Source organism: Anoplolepis gracilipes, chromosome 16 (genome assembly GCF_047496725.1).
Source record: "Anoplolepis gracilipes chromosome 16, ASM4749672v1, whole genome shotgun sequence".
Taxonomy (NCBI): domain Eukaryota; kingdom Metazoa; phylum Arthropoda; class Insecta; order Hymenoptera; family Formicidae; genus Anoplolepis; species Anoplolepis gracilipes.
The window spans coordinates 5,331,172-5,347,305 of record NC_132985.1 but is presented as its reverse complement, the minus strand read 5'-3'; the positions used below and the strand labels follow the sequence as shown (position 1 = coordinate 5,347,305).

At 31.2% G+C, this 16,134-nt stretch overlaps 2 protein-coding genes across 4 annotated transcripts; one reads left to right on the top strand and one right to left on the bottom strand.

Moving 5' to 3' along the window:
• Positions 1 to 10,084: 10,084 nt before the first annotated feature.
• On the top strand, positions 10,085 to 11,690 carry Clpp (Caseinolytic protease proteolytic subunit). The gene is made up of 5 exons (XM_072908225.1): positions 10,085 to 10,387; positions 10,471 to 10,623; positions 10,713 to 10,847; positions 10,921 to 11,311; positions 11,409 to 11,690. Exons 2-5 carry the CDS (start codon positions 10,588 to 10,590, stop codon positions 11,552 to 11,554), a joined length of 708 nt encoding a protein of 235 aa, XP_072764326.1. The 5' UTR covers positions 10,085 to 10,387; positions 10,471 to 10,587; the 3' UTR covers positions 11,555 to 11,690.
• Positions 11,691 to 11,999: 309 nt separating this feature from the next.
• On the bottom strand, positions 12,000 to 14,541 carry Lft (Limb expression 1 family member lowfat). Of its 3 annotated transcripts, none has more exons than XM_072908224.1 (4): positions 14,231 to 14,541; positions 13,665 to 13,847; positions 13,251 to 13,579; positions 12,000 to 13,132 (listed from the first exon to the last, which is right to left on the bottom strand). In XM_072908224.1, exons 2-4 carry the CDS (start codon positions 13,819 to 13,821, stop codon positions 12,728 to 12,730), a joined length of 891 nt encoding a protein of 296 aa, XP_072764325.1. In that variant the 5' UTR covers positions 13,822 to 13,847; positions 14,231 to 14,541; the 3' UTR covers positions 12,000 to 12,727. The 3 variants fall into 3 exon arrangements, with proteins under 3 accessions (XP_072764325.1, XP_072764322.1, XP_072764323.1); XM_072908221.1 differs by having other exon boundaries at positions 13,233 to 13,579; positions 14,231 to 14,540; XM_072908222.1 differs by having other exon boundaries at positions 13,233 to 13,579; positions 13,665 to 13,842; positions 14,231 to 14,540.
• Between the last annotated feature and the right edge of the window lie 1,593 nt (positions 14,542 to 16,134).

Here is a 16,134-nt window from a genome sequence, read left to right as displayed (position 1 = left end):
ACAATCGTTTTTTAATGCGTACCATTAGTCGTCAAAAGTTGCAAAAGATATATAACAAATATAATATCATGTATATACCGAAAAAATTGTACTCTAAATGTAGACTTTATAAGCCTTCTTAATAGATATTCTTAATAAATAAGAATAATATTTTACGTGATATATTTTAAAACAACTTATTTATAATGAAATTAAAACTATTGTATATATATTAAAATATTATATATATTTAACTTGTCAAAATTTTAATAAATAGCAAATGTCCATTTGTAAAATTGCTTTTTTTTGTTATTGGAATTCATAATCTCAAATATTAAATAATATAATAATAAGAAAATTTTTTATTTAGTATATAAGTATATTCTTACTTGCTAAGAAAGTACTCTTTAGAAGATTTCTCTCTTAAACTAATTGTAAGAAGATCTTGTCAATATTTATTTTAAAGAAATGTATTATAAAGTTAAATGAAATATTCTTAAGCTGAGAATATAATTTTTTCGGTGTATGTAAAATATATTATAATAGCATGCATATCAATCCCTCTGTCGGCGGGTCATTAAACATTTGTATTTTTAAAATTGTTTTATAAAAATCAAATATATATAATTAAAATAAATATTTCATGTATGTCTTGCAAAAACTGGAATAAATCATATATTTTTATTTTTTTTAATATTTTTCTTTTTCTTCCAATTTTAATATACAAATGGTATATCTATTTTAACAAAAAATAAAAAAAAAGTAAATGAAAAATGTAATATAAAATTTTCTCTTGGAATACGTACAAAAAGAAATTTTTTTATAATTTAAAATTGACCCAGAGTACGGCATGCATGCATTCCGCCGTCCGAGGGTTAAAGCAACGAATTTATCTACAATCTACATCTTTATCTACAAGTCTATTAATCTACATCTACAAATCTCTACACAAATCCGTTGCTTTAAAATATAATAAAAGCTTTTTATCACTCACCGACACTGATGCGCAACAGCGGAGTTGTTGATATTGAATCTATACGTTGTCTGTAACATACAAATATAAAATATAAATTATAGCAGCGCTTAAAATAATTAATATTTAAGAAGTTATTATTATATATACTCGTCAAATTATTATTATGTACTCATCAAATTTTATATTCAATGCGTACAATAATAAGCAGATATATAAATATCGAATAATTATATAATTAAAAAAAGGAACTATTTTTTAAATAAATAAACTTTTATAAGATTAATGTAAAAGTCTTTATCTCTGAGTTTCTCTTGTTGAAATCAATCAACTAAATAAACTGAATTAAATCATATACGTGATTTATAATAATTAATCTACAAATATAATAATATACAAATTATATTTACCCTGGGGTTGCTCCGCCGATGCAGGATGCCTCTCCTAGGCCTCCTCCTCCTCTCAGATTGTAAGGGACGTCAGGAACTATTGTTTTATACGCGCGATATACTTTTTTTAATTTGCTGAAACGGCAGAAAAATAAAATCGCGCAATATTTTAAACCGTACGAAAATAAAAACGCGCGATAGTTTGGACGGCACTTCCGCACTTTTACGCGCGATACTTTGACGGCACTCCCGAATTTCGAAACGATCGAAAATCCCATTTCATCACGCACGAGAATCATACTTGAAGTCGACAAGTCGGGCGCGATCAAACTCCGAGCAAGAGTTAAGTCCGAATCGGAAGAGGACGGAAGATCGAGGGATAGAATCGATCGCGAATGGGGTCTCTATACTGAACATACGTTCTACGCGGCCGGCATTCGCGATACTGAGGCGTGTAAACGTTGTTGCCCGGTAAGAAATGACGATTGAAAAAATGCAAATTAAACGCCGATAATCGACATCCATTTGGCAACATCTTCCTCAATCAATCATTTTTCACTGGAAAGCAACGCTGAGAGAATCCCAGTTAGTCGGCATCAAATACGATTCCCGACAACATAATTTCGTGATCGAAATCAGGAAATATGAACGAAAACACACAAACGACCGCGATCGCGATGAAGCCGAGAACCGAGAGCCAAGAGCCGAGATGAATGTCAAAAACAATAGCGCGCTATATGTCACCAAGGTCGAATGTTATTATTTTATTTCGGAGTCATTTTAGACGTACTTTAACACGTTAAGATTTATCGTAATATTATTACGTATATTATCGTCGCGAGAAACGTGTACGGCGCGCTCGACCTCGAGGTGACCGAACGCGAAGCGCACGTGCCAGCGCCGGCGCCGACATCGGAGTAAAAACACGTGCGCACACTACGCCTGCCGGAGTATGAATGAATGACTCATGGCTGTCACTAGTCACGTACGCCGTACGCGCCGGGCTCCCCTCTCTTACTATGGAATGCGTGACGTCAAAGACAAGGTCGAGTATGCTCATTCTCTCTCTCTCTTTCTCCTCGCGCCAGACAATAACAAATACGCACTATACTACGTGACACAATTTAACGCGTTGAAATATGTACACAATCAAATGATTGTAAAATACATGTAAAATTTCTTAACTAAAATGATATTATTATTCGATTTAATGCGATATATTTAAAATACATAAAACGCGATTACGAAATGTGTAAAATACTTTAACAAAAGCAATCTTATAACATTTGCCGTATAACTGTTTAACGATTTCTTTATTATATTCGTTGAAAATTATATCAATGACGTGAACAATTATTTGTAAAAATGATAGAAATTTATATTATAGATAAACACATATATTTATAGACGTATAATAATTAAATATGAATTAATAATGAAAAATATAAATTTACTGCCTGTACTTATTACATTATCTATATATGTATAACTCTATGTAATTATAGAAATTATTATATTAAATAAATATTCTCTCTTTCATCGTAACTATTTAATTATTCCTATATATTGTTTTAATCCGTCAGAGAAAGTAAAAGAGAGAACGAGAGAAAAAACCAGAGATATTCTATCATTTTATTCTATCACTGAAAATTAATTTATTAAATACAATTTATTAATTTTTTAATATTTGTTTATTATAAAAAGTTTTTTATTAGATGTGCGCCTGTTTTTATTATAGCTTATTCTATTTAATTTATTCGATTAAAATATGAATTTTTGTTAATAAAATATTTTACATAAATATCGACAATGTACTTCACGAGCGGTAATATATTTTAAAACGCTCGAAAATTCGCTTCTGAATGAATAGGAAAACATATTTGGCAAAGAAGGTATCGCTAAAATCCGCGGGAAGAACGATACCTTCTTTGTGAAATATGTTTTCCTATTCATTCAGAAGCGAATTTTCGACCGTTTTAAAATACATTATTGCTCGTGAAGTACATTGTCGATATTTATGTAAAATATTTTATTAATAAAAATTGAACTTTCGAGAAGATTAACAGACACATATTATTAATCGCGCACGAGTATCTCAATTGCATAATCGGCATTAATTAACAGTAATTAATAAAGTTTCTTTTCCCGAAATTAATATATCAAACGTCTTGCCATTAAAATTGTAAATTCAAAGCGACAAATCGATGAATTAAATGAGTAAATTTCCACTTTGCATTTTATTAGTTTAAAAGTAATTTTAATGGATTAACATTCTTGTGATTAAAATATGAGAGATGATATAATATGTGGGATTACATGGTTCATATTTAAACAAATGTAGAGATATGTTTACCATATATTTCACATTAACAATTATATATACATTAGAAATTGAGAAAACACAACGATGAATTATATTCTCTCTTAATCTCTCTCTCTCTCTCTCTCTCTCTCTCTCTCTCTCTCTCTCTCTCTCTCTCTCTCTTTCTTTTTTCAAAAACAAGCAATTTATTGTATGATATTTAATCTTATAAATTCTTGTATTATTAATAAAAAAATTGATGCGAAACACTTTCTGTAAAAACTAATCGTGATTTGAGAAGAAAAGAAATATTACTTATCAGAATTAATTTCCCAATATCATTGTTGCAAGAGACTCTTATATAATATATAAATACATAATTATAATATAATTTTATTTTATTTAATTACTGTAATTCTATTCATCAGTTGACTCATTTAATTTATTTATTTGGTGCTTTTAATTTACAATTTTAAGAGCAGGACGATTGATATATTAATTTCGGGAAAAGAAACTTTATTAATTACTGTTAATTAATGCCGATTATGCAATTGAGATACTCGTACGCGATTAATAATATGTGTCTTTTAATCTTCTCGAAAGTTCAATTTTTATTAATAAAATATTTTACATAAATATCGACAATGTACTTCACGAGCAATAATGTATTTTAAAACGGTCGAAAATTCGCTTCTGAATGAATAGGAAAACATATTTCACAAAGAAGGTATCGTTCTTCCCGCGGATTTTAGCGATACCTTCTTTGCCAAATATGTTTTCCTATTCATTCAGAAGCGAATTTTCGAGCGTTTTAAAATATATTACCGCTCGTGAAGTACATTGTCGATATTTATGTAAAATATTTTATTAACAAAAATTCATATTTTAATCGAATAAATTAAATAGAATAAGCTATAATAAAAACAGGCGCACATCTAATAAAAAACTTTTTATAATAAACAAATATTAAAAAATTAATAAATTGTATTTAATAAATTAATTTTCAGTGATAGAATAAAATGATAGAATATCTCTGGTTTTTTCTCTCGTTCTCTCTTTTACTTTCTCTGACGGATTAAAACAATATATAGGAATAATTAAATAGTTACGATGAAAGAGAGAATATTTATTTAATATAATAATTTCTATAATTACATAGAGTTATACATATATAGATAATGTAATAAGTACAGGCAGTAAATTTATATTTTTCATTATTAATTCATATTTAATTATTATACGTCTATAAATATATGTGTTTATCTATAATATAAATTTCTATCATTTTTACAAATAATTGTTCACGTCATTGATATAATTTTCAACGAATATAATAAAGAAATCGTTAAACAGTTATACGGCAAATGTTATAAGATTGCTTTTGTTAAAGTATTTTACACATTTCGTAATCGCGTTTTATGTATTTTAAATATATCGCATTAAATCGAATAATAATATCATTTTAGTTAAGAAATTTTACATGTATTTTACAATCATTTGATTGTGTACATATTTCAACGCGTTAAATTGTGTCACGTAGTATAGTGCGTATTTGTTATTGTCTGGCGCGAGGAGAAAGAGAGAGAGAGAATGAGCATACTCGACCTTGTCTTTGACGTCACGCATTCCATAGTAAGAGAGGGGAGCCCGGCGCGTACGGCGTACGTGACTAGTGACAGCCATGAGTCATTCATTCATACTCCGGCAGGCGTAGTGTGCGCACGTGTTTTTACTCCGATGTCGGCGCCGGCGCTGGCACGTGCGCTTCGCGTTCGGTCACCTCGAGGTCGAGCGCGCCGTACACGTTTCTCGCGACGATAATATACGTAATAATATTACGATAAATCTTAACGTGTTAAAGTACGTCTAAAATGACTCCGAAATAAAATAATAACATTCGACCTTGGTGACATATAGCGCGCTATTGTTTTTGACATTCATCTCGGCTCTTGGCTCTCGGTTCTCGGCTTCATCGCGATCGCGGTCGTTTGTGTGTTTTCGTTCATATTTCCTGATTTCGATCACGAAATTATGTTGTCGGGAATCGTATTTGATGCCGACTAACTGGGATTCTCTCAGCGTTGCTTTCCAGTGAAAAATGATTGATTGAGGAAGATGTTGCCAAATGGATGTCGATTATCGGCGTTTAATTTGCATTTTTTCAATCGTCATTTCTTACCGGGCAACAACGTTTACACGCCTCAGTATCGCGAATGCCGGCCGCGTAGAACGTATGTTCAGTATAGAGACCCCATTCGCGATCGATTCTATCCCTCGATCTTCCGTCCTCTTCCGATTCGGACTTAACTCTTGCTCGGAGTTTGATCGCGCCCGACTTGTCGACTTCAAGTATGATTCTCGTGCGTGATGAAATGGGATTTTCGATCGTTTCGAAATTCGGGAGTGCCGTCAAAGTATCGCGCGTAAAAGTGCGGAAGTGCCGTCCAAACTATCGCGCGTTTTTATTTTCGTACGGTTTAAAATATTGCGCGATTTTATTTTTCTGCCGTTTCAGCAAATTAAAAAAAGTATATCGCGCGTATAAAACAATAGTTCCTGACGTCCCTTACAATCTGAGAGGAGGAGGAGGCCTAGGAGAGGCATCCTGCATCGGCGGAGCAACCCCAGGGTAAATATAATTTGTATATTATTATATTTGTAGATTAATTATTATAAATCACGTATATGATTTAATTCAGTTTATTTAGTTGATTGATTTCAACAAGAGAAACTCAGAGATAAAGACTTTTACATTAATCTTATAAAAGTTTATTTATTTAAAAAATAGTTCCTTTTTTTAATTATATAATTATTCGATATTTATATATCTGCTTATTATTGTACGCATTGAATATAAAATTTGATGAGTACATAATAATAATTTGACGAGTATATATAATAATAACTTCTTAAATATTAATTATTTTAAGCGCTGCTATAATTTATATTTTATATTTGTATGTTACAGACAACGTATAGATTCAATATCAACAACTCCGCTGTTGCGCATCAGTGTCGGTGAGTGATAAAAAGCTTTTATTATATTTTAAAGCAACGGATTTGTGTAGAGATTTGTAGATGTAGATTAATAGACTTGTAGATAAAGATGTAGATTGTAGATAAATTCGTTGCTTTAACCCTCGGACGGCGGAATGCATGCATGCCGTACTCTGGGTCAATTTTAAATTATAAAAAAATTTCTTTTTGTACGTATTCCAAGAGAAAATTTTATATTACATTTTTCATTTACTTTTTTTTTATTTTTTGTTAAAATAGATATACCATTTGTATATTAAAATTGGAAGAAAAAGAAAAATATTAAAAAAAATAAAAATATATGATTTATTCCAGTTTTTGCAAGACATACATGAAATATTTATTTTAATTATATATATTTGATTTTTATAAAACAATTTTAAAAATACAAATGTTTAATGACCCGCCGACAGAGGGATTGATATGCATGCTATTATAATATATTTTACATACACCGAAAAAATTATATTCTCAGCTTAAGAATATTTCATTTAACTTTATAATACATTTCTTTAAAATAAATATTGACAAGATCTTCTTACAATTAGTTTAAGAGAGAAATCTTCTAAAGAGTACTTTCTTAGCAAGTAAGAATATACTTATATACTAAATAAAAAATTTTCTTATTATTATATTATTTAATATTTGAGATTATGAATTCCAATAACAAAAAAAAGCAATTTTACAAATGGACATTTGCTATTTATTAAAATTTTGACAAGTTAAATATATATAATATTTTAATATATATACAATAGTTTTAATTTCATTATAAATAAGTTGTTTTAAAATATATCACGTAAAATATTATTCTTATTTATTAAGAATATCTATTAAGAAGGCTTATAAAGTCTACATTTAGAGTACAATTTTTTCGGTATATACATGATATTATATTTGTTATATATCTTTTGCAACTTTTGACGACTAATGGTACGCATTAAAAAACGATTGTATTATAATATCATACAATCCTAAATGAATATGAGTCGTCTTATTTGCCGGTGATAATTATTACCGGCAGTAGAAAAAGTTATTTTTCTTCCTCAATTCTTAGCTCGTAGAAATCGAGTTAAAATAACTATAGCCAGGAGCAACAAAGGTAGGTCCAACTGGCTGGAAAAATATAATACGTGGTCAAATACTGGCCATAATACGCGTAACGAAACCACCCTGCGCCTTCGTTACCCGGCTAACACCCGCCGGAAGCTGCCGTCCGACAAACACCAGCCGGACAATGGGCAGAGCGCTCATTTTTTAATCATATCCAAGCGCTCTACGAGCCTCGAGCAAAGCGGTCCTTTCCGTTCCCGGCCATCTTGTCGGCCACCCGAACGAGCTGACGAAACCGCGTCCCGCGAGAAGCCGCCAACCACGGTCCACCTGCGAATCCATACCCGAATCGATACGCTCCGGCATAGATCGATCGGTCGGGGCGTTTCGCCCACCGAAGCGCGCACAACCCCGCGACATTCGCCGGTTGATATTGATATCGATCGCACAAAAATATGAGTATATTCTAAATTAAAATATTACAAAGTTTAGAATTAAATACTACTAATCGCGTACAAGTATGCCAATTGCATAATCGGCATTAATTAACAGTAATTAATAAAGTTTTTTTGGCCGAAATTAGTGTCAAACATATTCTGTTGTTAAAATAAACTAAATAGATGTATTAAACGTGTTAAACTAAATAGATGTATTAAACGTGTTAAACTGATGAATAATATTATAATAATTAAATAAAATAAAATTATTAATATCTATATATATATATATATATAAAGTTACTATAGAAGAATATAATATGTTGGATTATATGTTTCATATTTAAACAAATGTAGAGATATGTTTACCATATATTTCACATTAACAATTATATATACATTAAAAATTGAGAAAACACAACGATGAATTATATTCTCTCTCTCTCTCTCTCTCTCTCTCTCTCTCTCTCTCTCTCTCTCTCTCTCTTTTTTTTTAAAAAACAAGCAATTTATTTTATAGTTTAATATTTAATTTTATAAATACTTGTATTATTAATAAAAAAGTTGATGCGAGATGCTTTCTGTAACAACCAATCGTGATTCGGAAAGAAAAGGAAAAATTACTTATCAAAATTAATTACTCGAGATCATTGTTGCAAGAGACTCTTATATAATATATGAACACATAACTATAATATAATTTTATTTTATTTAATTACTGTAATTCTATTCATCAGTTGACTCATTTAATTCACCTATTTGTCGCTTTGAATTTACAATTTTAATAGCAGGACGTTTGATATATTAATTTCGGGAAATGAAACTTTATTAATTACTGTTAATTAATGCCGATTATGCAATTGACATACTCATACGCGATTGATAATATGTGTTCTCTAATATCCTCGAAAGTTCAATTTTTATTAATAAAATATTTTACATAAATATCGGCAATGTACTTCACGAGCGGTAATGTATTTTAAAACGCTCGGAAATTCGCTTCTGAATGAATAGGAAAACATATTTGGCAAAGAAGGTATCGCTAAAATCCGCGGGAAGAACGATACCTTCTTTGCGTAATATGTTTTCCTAATAACTCAGAAGCGAATTTCCGAGCGTTTTAAAATACATTACCGCTCGTGAAGTACATTGCCGATATTTATGTAAAATATTTTATTAATAAAAATTGAATTTTGGAGGATATTAGAAGATACATATTATTAATCGTGTACAAGTATATGTCAATTGCATAATCGACATTAATACACATATATATATATATATATATATATATATATATATATATATATATATATATATTTATATATATATATATATTACTTCATAATATATGTTAAAGTGAAAAAAGATCACGCGCAGTTGCAATTAATAATATGTAATAAAATATTAATGAATGTATATGTTTCGTACTTTTGAGATCCACAGTTATGGATCTAGCACGGACACGAACCATAATTTGTGGATCTAGCACGGACGCGAACCGCTGGAAAGTCGATCCAGCTATGTAGTTCCACCGGCTCTAAAATCGATCCAGTTAGCGCCACTGTACCGCGGTGAAAATGGGTTCCTTCAAAAACGGCTTCATGGCGCCTCTCAGGCTTCTCTCTGATAATATAATGAAGGGTACACTTGACAAATGATTCGAGATAAAGAAAGAAGTGTTCATATAAAAATTTCCTAGAATTTCTTTAAATTGATTCATCTACTTCATCTCACTTGATGTTCAAAATGCTTCGAATTATTTGACCAATCGGAGTAAAACAATCTCCGCTCGCGATTGGTCAGTGGGTTCAGTGAGCTGCTGTCGTGATTAGTGTATACTTTTACATACATCTGTCCAAAATCTAGAAGCTCTGCCAATCATGAATAAAAAATGCGGAACAAGTGCAAAGAAAGTGCAGAGAGAGAGTGCAACTACAAAGAACATATATTTTTCTTACTTTTTTCCTAATCACGAGAAAAAACGCGAAACTTCAATATGCGGTTAGATGGTTAGATGTTTCCTAGGAAACTGCCGAAATTAGAAGAATTATTGAAAAAATTCTGCGTTAGAGAAAATGTACTTACTTTGGAAGTGCAAAATATAACCTATATAAAATAAATAATTAATTTATTCTGATAATAAGAAGCAAATTAGTGAATAAAAGAGGTATTTTTTCTGACACTCTGTGTGCTGTCTTCCCATGAATCTACATATGTATGTAAAAATTCGTTTAATATTTTTATGAGTATTGGGAATATAGGTTATATTTGACATCGCTCTTTATATTTTTTTTACAGCGCTTCAAGAGAGAAAGAGGCTTTAAAGATACTTTAATTATCATCTCTGTGAATATTCTGTGAATTCATTTTCTTCTTAAAAATATTTTTTTCGTGGAAGTTATTGCAGCTACGAAAATGTTGCAAAGAATGAACAGTTTACTACAAATTACCGTGAGTATATCTGATTTGCATAAATAAATTTTTAACAAAATTTAATTTCGTCAGAAGGTAGAAAATACAATATAATCTTTTCCTAACAGGCTTGTAGGCAGAAAATGATCTGCAGGAATTTAAACTTTGTACCTATTGTAGTGGAACAAAGTGGACGTGGTGAACGAGCATATGACATTTACTCGCGTCTTTTAAAGGAGAGAATTATATGCCTCATGGGTCCAGTATGATATATAATTTTTTTGTGTACTAGAATTTATTATCTTAAAACAATATTGTCACAATGTCTTTTTACAGATTACAGATGATGTATCTTCCGCAGTAGTTGCTCAACTTCTTTTCTTGCAATCAGAAAGCATTAAAAATCCAATTCATCTGTATATTAACTCACCTGGTGGGAGTGTAACGGCAGGACTGGGAATATATGATACTATACAATATGTCCGTGCACCTGTCTCTACATGGTGTGTAGGTCAAGCATGTTCTATGGCTAGTCTACTTGTGGCCGCTGGAACTAAAGGCATGCGTCACTCTTTACCAAATGCTAGAATCATGACGCATCAACCATCGGGAGGAGTACAAGGCCAAGCTACAGATATTCAGATTCAAGCTTTAGAAATTCTTAAATTGAAGAAACAAATCAATGAATTATATGTAAAACATACTGGGCAGGATTTACAAACGATAGGTACATATGTTCTATTTCTTTCTAGATCTTTTTTCTTTTTGTTAAATTTATGAAGAATATTTTGTATTTAATAAAATAATTTTATATTCGTGTGCAGAAAAGAGTATGGAGAGAGATAACTTTATGAGTCCGGCAGAAGCCAAGGAATTTGGAATAATAGACAAAGTGTTGACTCATGCTATGCAAGAAGAATCTACAGAAGCAACAATAGAGAATACAGCAAGTGCAACGACAAAGCCTTAATATTGTTACATAGGATACAGGTATACAGGTTCAATTTTATTATTGTCAACAAATGCATTAAAAAATGTGTATTTATCAATATTTAATATAATATATAAACTATGTATAAAACAATTATAAACTATATTCTATTCAACTGTGTTTGTGGAAGGAGTATTTTTACCCTTTTTCAAATTTTGGCATATATAAAATATACTAATAACAGCAGAATATGAATGAATATGGGGACAATGTAACCACCTATATTCTTTCTTCATGTTATATCTTCATAATTAGAAACAAGCATAGTACGTTGCTAAAAGCAAGTGTCTATAACTTGCAATATATGAAAAACCTATTCACCTTAAAATATAATATGATATGTTAAAAGTTTGCTTCTACTGAAGTTTTATAGCTCAATGTATAATTATGCAAATTGTTTAAAATTTACAAATTTATTTTAGTATTGTTATAGATCAGTAAAAAACAAGTAAATATTATATTGTTTTTCATATATATACCCTGTGTTTGTATAATCATTATCTTAAAATTTTATCTTAAAATTCTGTTTGTGATATCACATGCACGCGCAGGCGCACATATTTTTTTAACATATATTTATTAATATTTTAATTTATATATTTAACTTTTTTAAAATTCCAAATACACACAATCTTATTTGATCATACTCTGACAACAATTGAGAAACAAAATTCATACAAAATAATGAATAGATAATGGATAAATAATGAATAGATAATGGAAAACAAAACCTTGCATCCCAAAATATATACATATAGATAAATTTGATATGTAAATGCGAGTGTTTTATTATGCAGCATATCTTCATGACTTTTTAATGATGAACGTTTTAATGTGCGTGTAGTATTTGAATGTATACTTTAATCCTATATATCAAAATATCCCATTTAAGATCTATTATCACCAGGAATGCTTTACAAAAAAAAGCTCTACAAAAAGATATATTTTATAAAAAGGACGGAATAGTTTGCTGTATAAAATTAGTGCTTTAAAAACGATTAAGTAAAATCGATCGTTATTAAAAAAAAAAAAAAAAAAAAAAAAAAAAAACTGTTAAGAAACTACTTTTCTTTTTTGTCAAAACTATTATCATCCCTTGCGAAAGACCAGTCTTGTGTGTTATTTATCTCAATAACATTCATGATAGAGAACTTATTGCGGACAGACTTGTGCGTGCGCGAGCATCAATATGTCTTTCTTTTCTTTCGGAAATCTAAGTTCTCGTCCCGCTAATCGCGCAGTTTCAAGTTCACGCTCGGCTAAAGCCAATTCCATTGCCACGACTCCACCACCACTCTCGTGTTCTCTAGCCACCCAATCTAATGCCATTTGGCTACGCATATCGTCGTCTAATGCCCGATGACTATAATGCGCGACTACTTCCTGCCTACTGCATTGCCTCTCCCTCATAGCTTTTAATGAACCATTCCAATGAAGTAATTGAAAGACTGTCATTAGCTCTTGGAATTCCAACATTGTTCTTCCACGATTACACTCCAACATAAAACGAAACGCACCTATACCTGTATTTGGATCTTCTTTCTCGTCGCCACTTCCCTGAAAATAAACACACACACACATATATATATATACATATATATAAGCAATCGTCTTTATTATAATTTAATATAATAAATAATTTCGATATTTTATTTACTTGTGCTTGACTACTGACTCCGTTTGGTGTCGCTGAAGGTTTTGCAAAACTGGCTCTTGCTTCTGCGACAGCTTTCTCAATAAAATCATCAGTAATTTTTCTCGATGGATGTTCATTAAATACAGAATTCATCAGTGCAATTTTTGCGGCCGATCGACGTGCCTCCGCCTTTGTGGGACAATTTTGAAAACTTCCGAAACAAGATCCTCCAGGAAGCGTTACATAACAAATGTAAGGTGGATTAGCACCAGGGACAGATTCATAAATGACTAATGCGCCATTTCTCAATTCTGCACCTCTGGCTTGTTTCATTTGCCAAAATTCTTGCAACGCTTCCACAACATTTACTGTATATAAATATAATATTAGAGTATATAAGATAGAAAAATGTTGTCTTAAAAAGCTATGATAAAATAAGATATTTCATTATACCTCTACCATAACCCTGACTGTGCTTTGCAAAGCTGTTAACAACTGTATCTACAGCTTCTCTTAAAACTTGCTTAGCACGAGCATCTACCAGTCCACCTGTGACCCCCATGTTCTCAGGAACGCGTGATTTTGTCTTAACTGGCATCATGCCCTGCATCACTCAAAAACTTGCATTCATCTACTCTGGAAGCATAAAATGCTTCAATGTTATCTCAATAATTTCTAAATTATTATATTTTTACATGTAATGCTTTCTTTCTCGTAAAAAAAATAAATTTTTTTACAAAACAGGATATGGAATAAGAGTATAGTGTTAAGTATATAAATATAAAATATAAATTTAAACAAAAAGTGTATTTTGGGAACTACTTTTCAGGAATTAAAATGCTAACAATGATTGAAATGGACATTCATCTGAATTTATAAAATTGCAAAAATATTCTAAAAAGTATCACAAGTCCTTTATGACAAGCACAATTCGCATTGTCATCGTTGACACTTGAATCCGCGATTGAATATCGTGCCGTGTCAATCGTGAGGCGACGCGACGCGTCGCGAATACTCACCGGGGAATCGGCGAGACAATGCCTCCGTCTTCCTGATGATGACGATGATGATGATCGTCGACGTACGGTTGCGACGTACGGCTGTCGGATAAATGCCGCGACAAAACGGAAGCGAAGGGGGACGGCGGTCGCATCGGGGGACTTCGAAGGAGAAACCCAGGAGGCCCGGCGGACCTCGCGCACGGACCCGGATGCCCAGGAATTCGCGTAAATTACTCTCCGATCGGGGCACCGCGCCGAGCGCCGCGGGATCAAATTGCAAGACACATATAATGCGTTTAATGGCCCCGGACCGCTGACGATTTCCAGAAAACCAGGGCCGGCTGACACGCGCGGGCGCCCCGCGTCACCGCTCGCTCTCCGTCCATCCAAGGATCTCGTCTCGTTCGGCCAAGGGTCCATACTTTTCTTTTCCTTTTCGTTAACGGGGATCAGGGTCACACCCTTCGACGCGACGCCCGCGACTCGTGCTTAATTTATTTTTGGAAAAAGAAAAGATGTTATCAAATATTTTGATAATTATAATAATAAAAAAATCAAATTACTTGCTTGCATCATGATTTGTAGAAAAAATTAAAAGTATGTATATACATAATATTACTGCACGAGACAGATATTAATTATTATTTGTTTCTTTGCGAAATTAATTATTTGTATTGAAATGAGGAATGAATTTCTTTTATTATTGGATTGCATTGTATATGTACATACGAGATCTTTTTGCATATGATACCTAACACAAATTTTATATTGAAATTTGCAGAAAATAATTTCATTGCGTGTCGTACAAGTATAAGCCATAAAAATGACACCATAAAAGAAAAAAGTATGATTGCCATATTTTCGTACAAAATGTTTTAATCATTATTTTTGTGTGTTAAGCGATGGCAAAGGATTATTCCTTGTTAAAAAAAAATTATAAAGACGAGGAATTATAAAGCAAAAAAGATTACAGCGAAAAATATGTTAATTTTATCCTTCTCTGATCTTCGTAGGTTTATTTCTTGTGTGCGTGGATTGCACACACACTAATTTAAAACTTTTGTATATGTATGTACATGTCAGACATTATCGGAGCAACTTGAATAATTTGCGATCTAGATGATTGGTGATTTTTAGGAGAAGATTCAACTACAGATGCACCATCGCGGTTACTTTTTGAAACTCCTTCACAAAATATGCCTGTAGATAAAACAGTAATCTGTAATCATAGTACTATACATTTATTATAGTCTTATTTCAATAGGGAATATTATTCGCTAATATATTTCAATTGGACAAAATAGAATGAACGATTAAAAAAGCTTTGCTTTTGTAACAAACATATATTTTTGCAATTATACAAAACACATTTTTTTGTATTTGTCTGTTTATATTTAAAAGGCCATTCTTTTCATTTCACGCATATGAAACATGTAAATGAATGTATATGTTGGTTTATTATTTGTAATTATTAAAGTAATTATGAAAATTTTGTTTAACAAATATCGAAACTTTAAATCTCGAACAGATGTGCGATAATATAATACTATGGTAATATTAGAATTAAAAACTACAATTTAATTCCTCGCACTTTTCGCTATTATTTTTAAATTAATAACATATATCATTATTTTACAACATATTTTATATATTTTATATCGACATTCAATTATCCTCACAAACACGTGCACATATATCTATATCTTAAAAAGTTTACCTACGTCATTATAGTCACATAATACTCGATCGCATCAATAGACATCATTATGTCATAATACATACATAATAGATAGTCAGATAAAAGTTCAATAAACCGCGATGAATTTATAGAAAACAATGCTTTGATAAACATAAATCTGGGAACTCGTTTCTTACGTTCTACGTATAATCGTAGACAGGTATAACATGCAATGGACGATACG

Bases quoted from the DNA above. Each gene is read 5' to 3' on its own strand.
- Lft (XM_072908221.1), bottom strand. From the start codon at position 13,821: ATGCAGGGCATGATGCCAGTTAAGACAAAATCACGCGTTCCTGAGAAC. The intron at 13,580-13,664 runs GTATAATGAAAT...ATTTATATACAG, and splicing joins CAGTCAGGGTTATGGTAGAG to TAAATGTTGTGGAAGCGTTG. The intron at 13,133-13,232 runs GTAAATAAAATA...GTTTATTTTCAG, and splicing joins GAGTCAGTAGTCAAGCACAA to GGAAGTGGCGACGAGAAAGA.
- Clpp (XM_072908225.1), top strand. From the start codon at position 10,588: ATGTTGCAAAGAATGAACAGTTTACTACAAATTACC. The intron at 10,848-10,920 runs GTATGATATATA...GTCTTTTTACAG, and splicing joins TTATATGCCTCATGGGTCCA to ATTACAGATGATGTATCTTC. The intron at 11,312-11,408 runs GTACATATGTTC...ATTCGTGTGCAG, and splicing joins GCAGGATTTACAAACGATAG to AAAAGAGTATGGAGAGAGAT.